Source organism: Mastomys coucha, unplaced genomic scaffold (genome assembly GCF_008632895.1).
Source record: "Mastomys coucha isolate ucsf_1 unplaced genomic scaffold, UCSF_Mcou_1 pScaffold12, whole genome shotgun sequence".
Taxonomy (NCBI): domain Eukaryota; kingdom Metazoa; phylum Chordata; class Mammalia; order Rodentia; family Muridae; genus Mastomys; species Mastomys coucha.
The window spans coordinates 21,233,219-21,251,498 of record NW_022196894.1 but is presented as its reverse complement, the minus strand read 5'-3'; the positions used below and the strand labels follow the sequence as shown (position 1 = coordinate 21,251,498).

The window sequence follows — 18,280 nt, the reverse complement described above, 5'->3', positions numbered from 1 at the left end:
AGTGCTTGAATTTGCATCTCCAGTCAAGTTCTCATTGGCTAGAAGAAGAGACTGAAGGTCAAAACTTGGCCTTTGCAGTCTCAAGTCCAGAAGTATCACATGGAGTTGAAACCTGTTCTGTTTTCCTACATGCTTTACAACCCCAAGTTCCAGTATATCCAGTGTATACTTTATTTTTTAAACGTTTTTTAGTTTGTTTGTTTTTGTTTTTGTTTTTTCAAGACAGGGTTTCTCTGTGTAGCCCTGGCTGTCCTGGAACTCACTCTGTAGACCAGGCTGGCCTCAAACTCAGAAATCTGCCTGCCTCTGCCTCCCAAGGGCTGGGATTAAAGGCATGTGCCACCAATGCCCGGCTTTTTAAAACTTAATGAGACAGAATGTCTTCCCTTTTGATCTGAATGCAAGCACAAACATGCCCTGTGGCTCCAGGATAAGTCAACACCATTCTCACAAATTCTGTTTGTTCATCTGTTCAATGAAGGATTGCATCACCTTTCCTAGGGATACATGAACAAATGTCTATTCTCCCTGCTAGGAACCCTTTACCGACCAAAGGAATGACTCTACCAAAGGCCAAGCTGGTGAACCTGGGAGTTCATTGGGGTTACTTACAGGATGATGGAGGAGGGGTTACAATGGCTCAAAGGCAGCTGAACCACCCCAAACCCACCTTGGCCTAGGTGAAAACTCATGACAATTCCATCCTGGGTCCCTGTGTGACTTGAAGACTGTTGAAGACAGGCTGGAGAGACCCTTGAAGGTAGCTCAGATAGGAGGTTCTCTTCTGCCCAGCAAGGCCTACTGAATCTTGTTAGTTTCAGTAACTTCCTGAACCTTGTGTACTTGTTTGAGTCTTAAGGAGCTTCCTCCAGGAGACAGTGTTGCAGCCTGAAGGAAATTGATGGAACAAAAAGTGGGATGAGATGATTCCTAAACCTCTCAATCTTACTTGCCAAAATTTTCCAGGTGACCCCTCCAAGGCCAGTTCCCAAAGTTCCAATTCCATTATTAATACATGAGTAAAGCCTGCAATTTTCAGGGAACTGTTTTTAGTGAGACACTATCTGAATTGAACTTGTAAAGATAGCACACCACTGCTGTTATTTACCAAGTAACTTAAAATATCATCAGTTTCCTTTGGCAGGATAACATCTCAGACTATTTTGGTGTGTTTTTTGCTCCATAGCTGAATTTTCCTTGTAGCCAAGGGGTCCATTTAAAGGACCACTCAACTCACAGGAACCCTTTCCAGTCCAACCCACATCCATGGTGCTCCCTTGCCACTCATGCACATCAGGGTGACCATGAGGGAACTGCTGACACCAAGTATCATCAGTCCAAAACAAAAAGACCTCAGAGCTGTGGGCCGGATGCTCACAGTTACGGGAATTCCTCGCCAGCCTGCTTTCCCCGCAGTCTTCAGTCTTCAAGACACGTGCACATCTGCACAGCAGCATCTGCTTCCTTGGAATGTGCTGTCACTGTGGAGTCCTGCAGTGCACAGATGAGGCATATGAATCACAGCTGGTGGGTGCAGCAGATGAAGGACCCAGCAGAGACACTGAACACTGAGGGTAGAAGCCTCGATTCTGCTTCTCATTCTACATTATGACATTGGCCTTAGGCAAGTGGCTTCTTCTAGAAAGAATCTCTCCATCCATCCTCCCTTCCCTTGTCAAACAGGGAGTTGACTTACAGGGTACATAACTCCACCTAGGCTCAGTATTAAAAGGCCTTAGAAACCAAAATCTAATTCCATCATCATCATCATCATCATCATCATCACGTCAAGTGTGAGGAAGGGTAATTCATTGGCCCATATCAGGCCCAGGGCAGAATTTACATATGAAAATTGTCAATCTTGTCTGGAGTGGTGTTACACACCTTTGAGCCCACTAGGTGGGAGGCAGAGACAGGTGGATCACTGTGAGTTTGAGACCAGCCTTGTATATCCAGTTTCATGCCAGCCCAGAGTTAGACAGAGAGACCCTGTAAAAATATCTTTTCTTTTTTTAAATTAATCAAGCTATAGGAGAGTCCCATCTAATGAATACTTAGGTTTTAAGTTGCAATATGTAGCAAATGTTGCCTATAGTCAAATTGTTACAATTCTCTTACAGTTGAATTCTATTATACAGCCAGAAAATACAGGGTTTTCCCAGAAATTACAACAAACGAAGTTTAACTGAGCATCAGATCAAATTATTGACTTATAAAGGAGTCATGAAGTGAGTGTTGTGGAAATGCAAACCTTCAGGCACAGAAACCTTCACACTGCTCACACCTCCCATTCCAAGTTAACTCATACCATCTGCTTGTTACAAAGAAGGCATGCAACACTTCAGTTCAGTATCTGTCTGTCTGTCCGTCTGTCTGACTGTCTGTCTGTCTATCTATCTATCTATCTATCTATCTATCTATCTATCTATCTATCTATCTATCTATCTCTATCTCTATCTCTATCTCTATCTGTATATGTTTCTCTTCCTATTGCTTTCTCTCAATCCCCATCCCCAAAGCTCAGTTCGGAGCTGCTAAGTATCCAAAAGATGCAGTGCTCCATTCTCCTGTTAACCCTGCCTCCCTTATATAATGAATAGTTCTTGTGTCCTTTCCACTGTGAGCCCCTTAGTCCAGTCCTTAGCTCTCCCAATACATTGCAGTGTGCTCCTAAATACCTGCCAGATATCAGTTTCTCCCATGAGTCTGCCCTCTATAGATATTCAGAGGGATCATCTTCAAGAATTTCTCTGTTGCTGTTCTTCTCACGATCTTTCCATACGTACCCACTTTCTTATTGAAGCCCAAGGATTCTGTAGATAACCTATGCCTAAGATGACCGCTGTCAAACCTGGGTACCCAAAGACAAGCAACACAGATGTGTGTGAGTGCCAGAAATTCACAATTTCAAAGGATGTAACAAGACAATTACGTAATGACATTTTTAAAACCCGCACAAGAAACACAAGACAACACACATGTGTGTGAGTGGTCATTTCTGTGTAGTCAGATCTTGGTGCTTTAAAGGGAAGTAGAGGGCCAGCATATTGATTCCTGGATTGGAATGTGTCAACAATTAACCACAGCTCAAAGATTGAAAGGGATGTGCTGGAAGAGGCAGGGAGAGTGGTCAGGGCTGGCTACTCTCTTAGGGGGAGACACACAAAAAAATGCCTGGAACAATTATGTAGCAAGGGACTAAGAAAATGTCTAGTAAATTTGGCTTTAAATATGACCATCCAAAGTGATAGACAAAAGACTAAATGGTTGAATTGATTTGGGGACTTAAGTATACACACCATATTTATAAAGAGATGATCATCAGGTTGATTTGATTCTTCAGTATATTGTGTTTGCTGGTTTTATATGAGCTCACTCTGTTTTGAAAGGAAAATTTGTAACAACAACAAAAATAGAAATAATATCAATGTAAACCTTGTGATCTCACACAAAAATCACCATTTCCCTTACAAATTCTGGCAATATTGAGAGACAAGCAGCTGGCACCCTATAGAGTTGACCATGTAGTCAGGGCTCCCCATTCCAGTGCCACAGCATTCTCATAGCTTGCTTGCACTCCCCTTGTAGTAAAGAATGTGAAACTTTCCTCACTAGTGAGTCTACCAAAAAGGGGGATGGGAGACACAGAGAAGTACTCGAGAAGGCATATATTTCAAGGAAAATTATTTGAAAACACTCTTTGTGGAATGAAGAATGTCTGTCTGCATTTAATGTGCAAAATATGTTTCTGTCTAAAGAAAGTTCTTTGTGCCTTCAATATGACATCATCTGGCATCTGAGTGTAAGAATTTCAATGGGAAGCTATAAACTGGGGACAGAGGACATGGAGATGTCATAGTCAGCAGCATGTTTGAGTAAGTTTGATCTAGATACATAAATACAGGACATAGGCACAGGCCATGATGGGAACTTACTGACTAAATTGAGTGTGTTAGTTAGATAAAACATGTGTCTGGAGGAAGCTCATAGGCCCCTACAGAAGCTTTGGAAGCTCATGTAGTACATCACAGGAAATAGGACACAGGATAGAAGAAGGGGAAATAAGAGCTTCTAACCTAGGTTCTGACAGCCCAGTGGCTACTTACCCTGGGCATGGAGATGGGAGCATGTGTGGACCAGCAGGTTTAGAAGGCGCGGGGCATGTTGCAGAGTACTAAGTCTGGAACAACTGGAAGTGTTAATCCAGATTTTAGGATGGGGCTTAACCAGACATAAGGATAAAATTAACCAGACATAAGGATAAAATTCATGAGACCCCTTGGCCAAGTTTCTTCATCTCCCTTAGCTTGGGCTTGTTGTCATCTTTAAGATAATAATAATAATAATAATAATAATAATAATAATAACAATAACAATAATAGGCACAGTTTCTTTCCTCATAGCTTGAGGTGGGGTAGTCTTATGTAGAATGGGCAGTCAGACTCAGTGATCTGAGTCTATGTTTTAGAAACTGTGAGACCTGGGAGCAGTGTTTCCTGCACTGTGCCTTGTAAAATGGAGATATCATGATCCCTTTCCCATGGGCTCATTAGGAATGTGCGTGGGGGGAAGGCTTCAAAGACCTATCTCCGATGCAATATTATCTAAGAAAGGCAGGGATGGTCATGGTGTAAGATGAACAGCAAGGGATTCATCTGGCATCAGCTGCTGCTCTGTGAATATAATCACCCTCTTCTATTCTCATCGCCTAGCTGAATCACCCAGGGCTTTCTGGGTAATTCCTAAGTGTTTGAAAGTATTGTTTAAAGGTGGGGGATTGTATATTACCATTAACATTTTGAGAGGAGTTTCCAATCTACTTCCACATGCAATTCTTCTCATGGGATAGAAAGACATGGGCATTGTCATACCTAACTTACAAAGAAGGAAACTGAGGCACAAACAGAACTTCCCAAGTCCCTCTGGAAAAGCCAAGTCTCAGTGCCTGGTGTTTGCATGCCCGCGATGTGGTTCTGTTTCCCTCTGAGGGGGATTCTATTCTAGGGTTTAGGTTTGTCTCTCAGCCATGCATTTATTTCTAAGGCAACAGTTTACCTGTTATGGTGTTTTAGCGAAATTTATAAAATGTCATTGAGGGATTTGAGGGGTCCTGTTTTGTCCAGAGTCTATTAAATAACTTTCTCTTTTATCCTGACTTTGAGGGGACAATCCTTTTAAGAAATAATAAGGGATGGATTCTGCGGCACAAAGGCTAGGAAGTACTCAGTTCATATGTTTGGGGTGCATATACATCCCAAATCATTCCCACTAGACTGCCAGCCCCAGGAGTACAAGGTTGTGTCCTGTGTTTTCACTAGTAGCAAGCAGTGTCCTGAGCAGGACAGACAAAGGCACACGTCTCCAGGCAGTTTGTGCGGAGGAAAGGACACTCTAGAGATCACCCATTGGCTCAGGATCAGACCTTGGGCAAGTCACCAGTGCATTCTGGGTGCAGCTTTCTCAGTGAGGCAAGTATGCCCTCTGACTCTGCCATGTCATTACTGTTTTCTACGCTCTGAGACCCAGTCCAATGCCTTTTTCCCCAAGTCACATGGGTCAGTCTACATCCTGCTGCATAATTAAGATAGAAGTCCTCTGACCTCAATTGCTGATTTCATTACAGCTCTCTGTTTACTTAGAACATGCCCATGACCTTCAGGCCGGGCTGACCCCGGCTACTGCAAGTGGCTCTGTTCATTCTCTAAGAATGGACAGGAGGCCTTGGCCTCAGAAGGAAATGAAAAATGGATGAAGTTTCTCTTAAGTGATAATTGTAGTCCAGGCATGATTCTTCCCGCTGGGGTGCTGGGCCCCAAACACCAATGCCTGCTAACTGAAGAGAACTAGGAAGTGAAAATGAGCTTCAGAAAGTGTGACCAGATCTTATTTTAAGCAGGAAATGCAAACAGCACAGGCTCTGGGGTGGTGAAAAGAAACAGAAGGAAGAGCCTCATGCTTGGTCCAGGAAAGCAAGTGAATGTGGATGGACGCGTGCAAGATAGACATTCTCTCTGGGGCCCTGCAGACAGGGTGCACATCCATGTACTTGTGTGTCCACAGGAAACTACTTGGTAAAAAGGTAGAACTTAAACTTTTCCTTACAGGAGAGCGGAGAAAGTGGAAAAGGTGTTCAATCAGGAAATGTGGTGTAGCTACAATTTTAAGGCACAGGATCTAGACTCCTGTACTTTATCTACTGAGTAATGAGCAGACAAGCAAAGAAAGAAAACAGAGGCAGTATAGGGGTCCTGCGGAAGTTGAGGTGTGTTCTGTGACTTGAATATGGCAGGCAGGGAAGCCTCATTGAGAAGGGACTATTTGAGCAAAGATAACAAAGAAGATCTTAGTCTTGTGTTTCCACACAGGGAACAGACAGCACAAAGACCCAGGAAGGGAAATGTCTGGTGTGTATGAAGAAGGAATTAGAAATGGCTCGTGGCAAGAGGGTACAGATAGGGCCAGGGAGGGTGACAAGGAAATAGTGCTCCTGCAAGATGCTGTGGGAGATGAAAATACTTTGACAGCGACTTCTAAACCTTTTGTCACCTTTGCTCTGACTCTTGGAGGACAATATTGATATCTGGATTGTATGTTCTGGAAAACTGAGGCCTAGGGACAATGATATGTGCATTCGTAAATGAAGGAAAGTAGCAGGCATGGGAGGGACAAAAGATGGATCTTGGCACATCATTCTCCTTTTGAATACAAAAGATATTAAGACCCCAGAAACACTGGTGGAACAATGCTAAAATAAATGAAAAATGATGAGTTTTCATAGAATTTATTTATAATATGGTTTGTTTAATAGTCATTGGGGGAACTTAATTAAAGATGGTTGTGTGACTGTTTAACAATTCAAACAAAATTCTAGAGAAGTTGACATTTGACTCTTGTAGGCTAATAAGCTTTTCCCGATTCACTGCACAACATGGCAGAATTCAAGTAGCAAGAATATTTGACAAGAACCCAGGGCCCATAGATCTGCATTTCCAGTCCCTGTGAAGAATTTCTATGCAAGGATTTGAGGATATAAACAGGGTTGGTTGGGATAGGGTTCTGAGCCGTGGCAGTGGACACAAGGGCTCATACATTCCTGCAAACTACTGGGGAGGTTACTCAAAGCGCCGCTGATCCCTGCCTCCTCACAGTCCAGTCTGGGACATACCTTGAGCCCGGCAGCCCGTGCTATCAAACACAGCCATCCTTTGTTTTATCCTGTCTGCAAGCTATTTTCCTGCTCTGAGCTGTGGGGCCCAGCCTCCCTACACTAAAGGGATTTGCATATGAATTAGCAGCCCCCAATCCTGGAAGAGGTGGGGTGGAAGATTCTGGGCCATTCAAGCTAGAGGGATTGTAAATTCACCCTGGCTCTCCTCCCCAGCTACAGTACCAGGAGCCTCCTTGCTGCCCCACTGCAGCCTCCTCCAGCTGAGATGTGGGGCTCTGTTGGCTCCCACCTGCGGGAAGCCTGTATGCCCGGATGCCATTTCCCAGACTCTGGGCCAGACCCCTCCCCTGCTGGTCCTTTCTTCTCTCCCTGCACATGCTGATCTCTTCAGTTCACCATCCTTCCTGGCACCAGGGGCAGCTACAGACTCTCAGGACCTGAGAGCTCTTTCTCAGGCCCCCTCATTCTTTATGGTGTCTGTCCTTTACACAGAGACAGGACCTTCTTGTGGTGTTGTCAAGCTCCGTTAAAAGGTTTTACTGTGGTTAGCTGAAAAAAATAAAGTAAGATGAGACCACTATCCCAGGGAGATCAGTACACCTGGGCCATTGTGATGTAGCTTAAAACCAGACTCAGTTTCCCCACTTAGGAAATAAAAAGTGTACACTTCAACTACCTCTTTCAACTCTGACCATTGACATAATTGCCGGATTCTAATTATTTGACCAGAGTTGGAAGTCAAGACAAGTGAATTTTATCTCAGATTTCCTACTCATAGGCTGTGTAACCTTTGAGGAATTCATGACTTCTCTATGCTCGAAAATGTGACGTCTCTCTGAGTTACACTCATTACATGCTCAAGACTAGAAGTAAGTAACACACAGCTAAAGACGTTGCACAGGAATAAAGATGAATCATCGTCTTATTTATTTGTTTTTATTTAGGTAGTTGTTTATTTATTGAGAAAAGGTCTTGCTAAGTAGTTCTCTCATCCTGGAACTCACCATACGACTCCTGGCATAGAACCCACAGAGATCCGTCTGTATGAGCAGCCATTCCTGGCTGTTCATCATTTGGTTTTTAAAGCCACATGCTGTCGGCCAGGACTAAGGCATTGACACCCCCACCCCCATCCCCAGCACATCTATCTGAAGTCAACTGAAATCTTCTGTCTTCCAGCTATGTGATTTCACAGGGCTGGCTTTCAAGAGCCTTTTAAAGAGTGATCAATGCCAATTCACTCCGTACCACCCCACCACCCCTTTCTCTTCAGGCTCGGGTTCTTGTCTGATGTCTGGTACACTTAATTTGCTTCCACGCATGTTCTTTAGCTGGAGTGCAAAGCCACCTGCTAGAGTGGCAAGACTGGAGTGTCATCCACTGGCCTGGCCCCTGCAGGTGAACATGCTTCTCCTCTTACCAAATGCCCCATTATACTTTTGTGTCCATTGGGGTTCATATATATATATTCTGCCTATTAAGGGAAAGACATTAAATATTTGTCATTCAAGTCTGGCTTATTAGATCAGTTAATCAATCTTTAAGCCCAAGTTTCTTTTTAACTCTAAAAGCAAAAAAGAATTACCCATAGTTTAACACTCCTTCTACTTTGTACTCTCATTCTGTGTAGTCAGTGTATGTATGTATATATGTACATCCCCATGTATAAGACCAAGGAATAACTTTGTAAATGTAATCTCAAATGGTCTAATCACTCTCGGAAGGTTCCAGCGTTCTTACCTCCTCAGATGCTTCTGTAGATCTGATCATTGTGTTTATGGCTAAGGGTGTAGAAAAGGCTAAAGACAGAGAGCGGTGACTTCTAAGACCCCAAGAATCTATTCGATTGTCGTACTTGAAATGTCCACTCACAAATGCCAGATTTACTCAGTGTCCTCAGAGACTTCTTTCACAGCCTTGTCCCCACAAGTTCTCTTTCACTGTGTAATAAACCACTCCAGCCATTCATAGCTAAATAGCATCATCATTCCATCTGTTCAAAATTCTGTAGTCAGGAATTTGATCTGGGTTGCACGGAATGGTTCTTTCCTGGGCTACCTTAGAGTCAGAGATTCACTGCAGTTCAAAGGTACAAAATGATCTCACATACCCACTTGGTGGTGAAATGGTGAGTGTCAGCTAGATCTTCTAGAAATCTCCTGGAGAAAACTCATTTCCATCCTACATCACTTTGATACTCCAATGAGCCTCCTAAGGCTTCTTCTTGTGGTGACTTCAGAATAGGATTACACATGTGAAATAAAAGAGCTGATTAACAAACGAATTATTATGCCAGGCAGTGGTGGTGCATGTTGTTAATCCCAGCACGTGGAAATAGAGGCAGGTGGCTCTTTGTGAGTTTGAGGCCAGCCTGGTCTACAGAGTGAGATCCAGGACCAGGACAGCTAGGGCTACACAGAGAAGAAATCTTATCAAAAAACCAAAACCAACCAAACAAACAAATAACCTTAAAAGAATAGAGTGCAGGCTGTACTCAGGAACATCACTCTCATCTAAGGACTGAAGGAATGGGAATATTGGTTTTGTTTGTTTGTTTGTTTGGTTGGTTGGTTTTTCAAGACAAGGTGGAATATAGTTCTTTATACAAAACAAGAGCAAACAATAACAAGCAGAGTTGTTTGCCCGAGTTGGATTTTGTGCTGAGATAGAACCCTTCTGAGTCTGTAAGAGTCATATTTGACTTCTGATTTGCGTGATAACTTCCAGGCTCTGTCTCAAGTCCATCAGAACTCAACACATAGGTCATAACACAGCATCGTTGACCTCACCCTTAGCTTGCAGCTACATTTTCTTTCTAGTGAAAGGATCAATTCCCAGGCCTAGCCCAGGCCTCTCTAAGTTATAACATTTCTGACAGCTCGGTGGATACTTGATAACTAGGTAGTGCACAGCCAATGGCGCATCCCCACACGTAGTGCTCTGTGGATGTCTTCTTAGCCAGAGCACCAGCCCACCGTGCTGATGTTCCACCTTCTAAGCTACCACAGCTGGTTTCCCAATTGATTCACCACTACAGAGCTCACATGTTCATTTAAGGAAACCACTATTGGCTTCCTTACATTCTTCTAGAGTTCATTATATGAGCCAATTCCCCAAACCAAGGGCAAAGGACATTGTTTTCTGACACTCCAGCATTCTACTGCCCTTCACCATTCAATCAGGAGAGTTGAATCGGAATCTCTGTGAGCATGTAAGATCATGAATACTAGAGCTCACACCATTTGTAGGAAGAGTTAGGGGAGTTAATGTTAGGAGGGGAAAGTTTGAGGGCCACAGAGGAAGCTACCAAATGGTTTTCCTAAAGCCCTGGCATCAGTGGAAAGGTTGACATCTACAAAGGAAGCTAACTAAAAAGGTTCTAGAACTCTTGGCTCAAAGACAATAGTGAACCTTTAAGGGTCCACATTCACATATCAGATGGCAGTTACACATCCCTGCTGGTCCTCAAAGCCTGTAGTGGGAGGGGAGAGCTGGGTATAGAGTAGAGGAATAAGAAGACAAGCTAGAACTTATTATGCCTTCTCCATCTGCCTAAAACAGCCTTTATAGAATAATGGCTACTGCCTTTCAGATTTGCACAAGCTCTTCTTTGGAACAATTCTAGAATTATGCAGGAAGGAAATCCTAGGGCCCCAGATCAGCTAAATTGTTAATAAGGTATTCCAGCATGGATGCTGATGTCTGCCTAAAATAAGCATGAAATGTCCTTCATGGGCCCAGAGCAAGTTTCAGAAGGGGTTTTGGTGTTGCTTGTGAGTGATGCCAAGCAAGTGCTCTACAACTGAACTACGTCTTCCAACTCCTACAGATTTCCTGGACTCTCTCAGCTGCATACATCTGTTTTCTTTCCTTAAAGCCCAGGGCTGTCCATTTTCATTGCAGTTATTATACCCTGGCAATATCATAGGGCACGCATTTGAGCATTTATATTATTTTCCTACTAAATTTCATATCCCCAGAGGCAGGGCGCATGCTTGTTAGCTCATGTCACAGAATAAGTAATTTTTTTAAGCATTTTTCATATTATAGTCCAGACAGAAATCAGGACAATTGAGTTAAAAGAAACCAAACTGACGACATGCAGCCACATGCTGATGCCCTAAATAACAATAGCTTACAACAATATGGTTGCCATCGTAGGAAATGGGAAGTACAGTTATGAATTCCATGTTTTCAAATGATAAGTTGCCTCCACCACATTCATATGATGAGTCCAGATATTAGGACAGTCAAAACAGAAGCCACAGCTCAATCTTGCTATACTCAGAGGCAAGTGATCTTGCAGCACTTTATAACAGCGGGATATAAATGTTTACCAGGGTCATGGAGCCTTCTATTTAGGTTATGGTTTAAGCTGTCACTGAGCCACATTCTCTCTGGAAGAAAAACCCATGAACCCAAGATAAGGTTGCAAGTGGCTCTCGAGCCAGGAAAGCTATTTGGCCGAATGTCTGTGTCCTTTGTCACACCCTCTGTGTTGGTGCCTCTTCCCTGAGTCCCGGGACTGTCTCAAAAGCAAAACAAGCTATCAGGAGTGCTCAAGTTATCTCTCTGCTCTTCTGAAGTCACTTCCCCTCTGGATCTCAGCTTTCTCTAGAAGAAGAGAAACTAAATCTCTTCTTGCAGGTCCTTCTCATCAGCAGTATGCTCCACTTCTATTCTGGGCTGCAGGCTGAATTCTTAGGACCTCAGACTGTCTCTTGTCTGGTTCTACAAATATCTATGACTCAGTTTTCTTGGCTTTCCGCTAGAACATGCACCCCTGTCCTCTAGACTGGGGTAGCCCTTAGGTGGTGATTGCTTACCATCATGAAAATAGCCTTAACCCCAGAAGTGGCAAGGAGTGAGAAAATCCATTCTAAGTCCCAAGTAGATCTCTATTCCAGATTATCTGCGGCTGATGTTGCTTGAAAGAGTCTGTGCCCTGCACACTAAAAAACCCAAGAGGCTTTGGGGCTACCAGGCTACAGAAAGGTTCCTGGGCTGCAGTCCTTATTGCTTAAGTCCTGACAGTTCAGTGGTATTCAATTTTCAACTGTGTCAATATGGTTCATAAATAATCTTATCTTCACCAGTCATCCTAGATCCGTGTGTTGAGATGTCTGCAGGCCTACAGGTCTATACTCTTATGGTACTAGAAACAACTACCACCAAGGGGTTTTGCAACTACCCACTGAAGAATCTCTGGCCTTCTAAATCTATTAAATTTCCCTTCTATTAAATTCCAACAAGAGCAGTGTAAATAGGTTCTAATTTATAACATATTAAAAATAGGCAGACAGAAAGTAAGGCTACCACTGTACACAAAGCAGAGCACTTCATTAAAAAGATGTAAAGCCTGCAGAGGCATGCGGCTAAGCAGTGTTCCACACAGGGCAAACAGGCTCAGTACCCCCGAGGGTCCCACTCTAATGTAGTATAATGACATTTGACATTTGTGATGTTCGAGCTCACCCAGGAAAGCTTAGGGTGTTTTCCTTAAGAAAATAGTGATTCTACCCTAATAGAAAAGGATTTTAAAGATTCCTGTTAGAAAACCTTCAATTATCTGGAAACCCCCACTAACCATAATTGCACAGCCGCTGGAAGGCAAGGAGTTCAGCTGTGTGAAGAAAAGGCACATTCTGTAGCCAGAGTCTGTGGGAGATCGCTACTATCTACAGAGAGAGAACAAATAGCAAGGCCATGAGCTCATCTTCTGTTTACACTTCGGTTCCCGACATTAGTGATTAATTGTCCTTGTGTTTTGTTGCCAGGGCAAATTGCTTTCCTTCTTATTTTAAATAAATAAACCATTAGTTTCAAAACAGAAGTGGCAGATGTCAAGATATTCTGCCATACTAGGCTTAGGAATAAAACAATAGACTCATTAGAAGCCACTCAAGACAGACAGCCTTTGAGAGCTTCCTTTTAGGGATAGAAACCACTCTCCATAGGATCTTCTCCTGTAGGTTAGTTCAAACATCAGTGCAGATGCTAACAAACAGAAATACAAGCTTAAAGGAATCAACTGAGCTGTAAGTTGCTCCGGTAGGAATAAGGAAGTAGGTTAAATGTGCACAGTCAAAAAAAACCATCAACCAGCTCTTTCCTGGAGCCAGACAGCTCTGAGCAAGCAATAGGTTATCTCTACTTTGTTATCCAAATTTTCACAGGGTCCCTGGTCCTTCCAAAGTAAGGAATTCTTTTATCAAGTAGGGAAATGTTGCGCCTGATTTCAACATGGGTACACGCATGTAATTTCTGGAGGCCTCCAAAAAGCAGTTTCTAAATGTTTCAGGACTACCTATTAAATACAGTTATGACTACATGACTTCTCGCTCAAAAAATTTTAATGTCTTCCACTCACAGCATTGACGTCACCAAAGGTCAACCACAACAGGCTGCAATGTCCTTTCAAATACAGTTTCCTCCTGCAGTTTTCACCGACTCTCTGGCTCCTCAGAGTCCCCATAATGTGTCTTGAAGCTTTAGTTCTTGTTTGCAAATATTTATTGGATAAATACATATGTGCCAGGTTCTAGTCCGTGGGCTGGGGAAATGGCGATTGAAAACAAAACACTCTTAACATCCTGCAGCTTTGTGTTGTGCTGGGAACCCTTCAAGTCCTGACTGCTTCTGTGAATTCGCTTATCACACCGTTCAGCCCCACTTATGTCTGTTCGCCTAAACACCACAGTCCCACAGTGCTTTTGTTCATCTCACCCTGTCTCCTCGTGCTTGGTACAGTGGCAGGCACACACTGGATGCTCTGTGAATGACTTATTGTGTGTAGTGTTTCTTTTCCCGGGAAGCATGATTAGGTTCCTGCTGCATATAGAATCCATTTGCAAGTTTTCCATGTAATTGTTTTCAATGAATAACTCATCGGGATGGCAGTGAGGATGCACACACCAAGTGCCTGCTGAGGAACTCAAGGAACTCAAGGAACTCAAGGAACGGAACTGATCACATGGCCACATTCGCTTATGCCAGTCCCATGCCATCTGCAGATCTGACCATTCCTAGCTCCCTCTCTTTGAGTTTCCAACACTGCTTCATCTGCTTGTGGGCAGCCTCTTCTCTGCCTTCTTGAAGATCCAGAGAGAGGCTGACATGGGAAGGCACTCATTTTATTCCTTTTCACTTTGACCCCAAAGGTAGAAACAGAAGACCAGGTGCTGGCAACATTTTGTGGCAGGGAAACCACCGATACCGAGCAGACCCCCGGCCAGGAAGTGGTTCTTTCGCCTGGCACCTTCATGTCCGTCACTTTCCGGTCAGATTTCTCCAATGAAGAACGATTCACAGGCTTTGATGCCCACTACATGGCTGTAGGTAAGTCATGTCATCATCAGGTCTCCTCATGTCTCTAGAGATGAAAATGGCCTTGTGCTCTTTCCTTGACTGATATCTGCCCTATGGATTCTGCCTGCAGTGGCTTCCCACACTTTTGCATCACAGATCCACCCGTCTAGCTAGCTACCACTCAGCCAACAATTCATCTTTATTGATATATTCCAAGGTAATGGCTGACATCATTATATCACTTCCTAGTTCAACCCCTATTAACAATTTTTTTGTTTTGCTGTAGAAAATACATATAATAAAATGTATAAATCTTACATAGGCATTTCTTGTATTTTGAAAATATATATTCCTTCCTCTTCTTCTTCTCTCTCCTCCACCCCTTCTTCTGTAGATTAGTTTGTTTCTAAAATGTCACATAAATGAACATACAGAAAATATAGTTGGGGACAGTATAAAGTTGAAAGATTCATCTATGTTGTTGTAGCTCCCTGGACAGAACTATGTTACACAGTGTTAATGAATACACTGTAAAGCTTTTGTGCATTTCCCATTGAGGGATACCTAGACTTCACTTGTTTTCTTTTTACACTCCTTATAAGATAAAGATTCTTTCAGCCTTTTTGTGAATATATGTTTTGAAGACAATTATGTTTAGTCTCATAAGAAATTGCCAAACTTTTCTAAATAATCACATAATTTGTATATCAGAGTATGACATGGTGGCTCCATGTTCTCATCAACATTAAATGCTGTCAATCATTTTCCCTCATTCTTATTTACTGTGGTGAATATGTGTTGCTTAAATTGTATCCTTTGATGATTAATAATGGTAGACATCTTTTCTTCATATATTTACTGCCCACTAATATGCCTATAGGAGAAAGGGATGTTCAGACCTCTAGGATAGGACTCAATCTATATCAGGGACAGAGGGGATGGAGGTGTGGTGGTGAGCCAAGTTCTGCAAGAACCATCCCCTCCACCCACACAAGGAGTTTTCTATCCATAGGGTAAAGATGATGGCGTGACGTAGTAATTATCAATTATCACAACCAAGATGTGGGAATTACTTCTACCAAGACTCAGATTGGTGAGGTTCAAACCTAGCTCTCTGCAATCTTGGGCAAGTTGCCTGACTTCTCTGTGTTCTGCTTACCTCATTTGATGAATGGAGACAACGGCCACCTCTGGGCTTTTACACAGGATCAAATGGAAGAAAAGAATGACCCTTCCCAAATGATGAGTGACCTTAATTGTTTCATAAATCTGGCTTAATCATCACACATGTGGTGACTGACAAGAGGCTCTGCCTGCCCCACAGATGTGGATGAGTGCAAGGAGAGGGAAGATGAAGAGCTGTCCTGTGACCACTACTGCCACAACTACATCGGCGGCTACTACTGCTCCTGCCGCTTTGGCTACATCCTCCACACTGACAACAGGACCTGCCGAGGTAAGGCCTAGGGATAATTCCATGCTGTGTCATGGTATGCAGCATGTTCCAATAAGATCGGGCAAGACACAATACTTATTGCAAACCATTAAAATAAGTCAGGGCTGGAGAGACGGCTCACTGGGTAAAGACCTTGCTGGAAGAGTGTGAAAATTTACCTCAGCACTCATGTAGAAGCTGGCCTTATTGATGCATGTCTCTGGGGGACAGAGACAAGTAGACTCCCAAGAGCTTGCTGACCTCCTGATCTAATATAAATGAAACAGTGAGCTCTAGGTTCAGTGAGAGACCCTCTCTCAAACTCAGGTGGAGAGCAAGAGGAAGATAACTACATTGAACTCTGGTCTCTTATCATATGCCAGGTATGCACACTTGTATTTACACATGTACACACACACACAGAGAGAGAGAGAGAGAGAGAGAGAGAGAGAGAGACAGAGACAGAGAGAGACAGAGACAGAGACAGAGACAGAGACAGAGAGACAGACAGAGAGAGACAAAGAGAGAGAAGCAGAAACAGACAGACAGAGACATAAAGACAAAAAACATTCTTTTAAAAAGTCAAATATACATGCACATACCGTATAGATAGATACTGCACTGATACCCCCATTAGGAGCCCGGGACCCACTGTCAGAAGAACATATGACAAGCTCTGAAGTTGAGCTGTCTTTCCTGGGCAGAAAATCTATTCCACAAGTTTTTGTTCCCTCTCCCACTGTAAGTAACCAACCTGTGCCAGTTATGAGAAACATGGGTTTTCCAGCCCATTCTCTCTGAGCCGTAAACCCAGCCAAAGTTTCCTTTGTCTCCTTTGTTTCGGCAGCCCCCCGTCCCTCTCTAACAGAGAGAACCACAGATCCAAAGGGCAGAGGAGGAAAGATGATAACGACAGCCAGCCAGCGAGAAAGTGGCTCATTCGCTCTCTGTATCATCTTCTAGCATCATGGCTTCTGCTGTGCCAGCTCAGGTTGGGGCTGGGATGTCGATCTGGGAGCATTCCTTAGCCTAGCTGTTGAACAGTCACAATAGTGTTTACACAAGTGAATGCTCTGTTTGTTATGCTTACATGAAAGAAGCATGGGCACAGAAGAATCAGACCTGAGCTGGCCTGTAGAAGTGACAAATGCTTCTCTTGACAGAATATGAGGATCATGAAGGAATATGGAGGGTCATTCAACATGGGGAGAACAGATTCTAAAATGATTCGGAGGTGTGGTAGAACTTAGAACATTTAGAGGAATTGCCTATGTATAACCCTGGGTAAGGTCTGTACTTGTGAGCCCACTTGGAGAGGGCTCACTGGAGGGAACCAAGACCACAGACAAGAGTTCTTTACTTTCTCCTTCAAAACTTGCTGAGTAAAGCCGAATATTTTCTATATAAGCCCATCATCATAGCTTCGAAAAGGAATTTTCACAAAGAGAATTATGAAAGCTCAGGGTCAAGGATTCTAACTTTTTTTTTTTCATCCTGACCCCAAGAACCTTTCAGAAAAAAAATCCTATAGATATGTGGTCTATGCTTATGAGCCACATATCTATCTGTGCACAGAGAATAAGGAGAGTAAGGTTTCCCAGGAACCATTTCTAACCCTCAGGAGGGTGACACTTCCACATGAGGATGCTTGAGGTAGAAAGTGAAAACAGATGGGGATTCAAGTGGCCTCATTTCTGCAGTTCTTGTTGAAACTTTACATTAGTCATGGTTGCCCTTCTGGGCTACTGTTTCTTCATTTGCAAAATGAACTGAATGAACAAAGGCTTACAAAGCACGACATGCCGGGCCTGGGAAGGACCAGCCCAAGGGACCAAGGTTTAGAAGCCCAGAGTGGGCTAAGTCACGAACAGGCTCCAGTATGTTGGATAACAGGAAAAAAGAAAAAGCCTGTGGTTCAGAAAACTCAGTTAAGTACGGACAAAGAGTCAGGAAAAGAATGTATGACATGATGTCCGAGAGGGTAGAGCTATGCAACCGACCAGAGAAAGCCAGGGTCTGGGCATTGAGGGCAGAAGGGAGTGGGGACTGGGGAGTGGGAAGGACTTTTCTTTTTTTTTTTTAAGCTTTTATTGCATTATGATGAGAAAAGTTACATGATTTCAATTTGTCTGAATTTATTAACATTTAAAAACATATTTCAATTAAATATAATTGAATCACATTCTTGTTTCCCTTTTGTACCACTGCTCCTTCCAGAGACCCCCCCTTCAATACCTACAATATCTTTTTTGTCATACTCCTTAAAATTTATAAAATATTATAACAACAAAAATAAGTATCATAAAAGTTGTTTGATATAAAACAACAATCAATTTAACAGTCTTACGTAGGTGCTCATCTACAGCAAT

At 43.0% G+C, this 18,280-nt stretch overlaps 1 protein-coding gene across 3 annotated transcripts in view; it reads left to right on the top strand.

Annotated features, from left to right (window-relative positions):
• Masp1 (mannan binding lectin serine peptidase 1) overlaps positions 1-18,280 on the top strand; it is a 71,657-nt gene that overhangs the window by 8,607 nt on the left and 44,770 nt on the right. For all 3 annotated transcript variants that reach the window (XM_031363525.1, XM_031363523.1, XM_031363524.1), the window contains exons 3-4: positions 14,329-14,506; positions 15,801-15,932. In XM_031363525.1, coding sequence (XP_031219385.1) covers positions 14,329-14,506; positions 15,801-15,932 — 310 coding nt within the window. The remainder of the gene's footprint in view (positions 1-14,328; positions 14,507-15,800; positions 15,933-18,280) is intronic.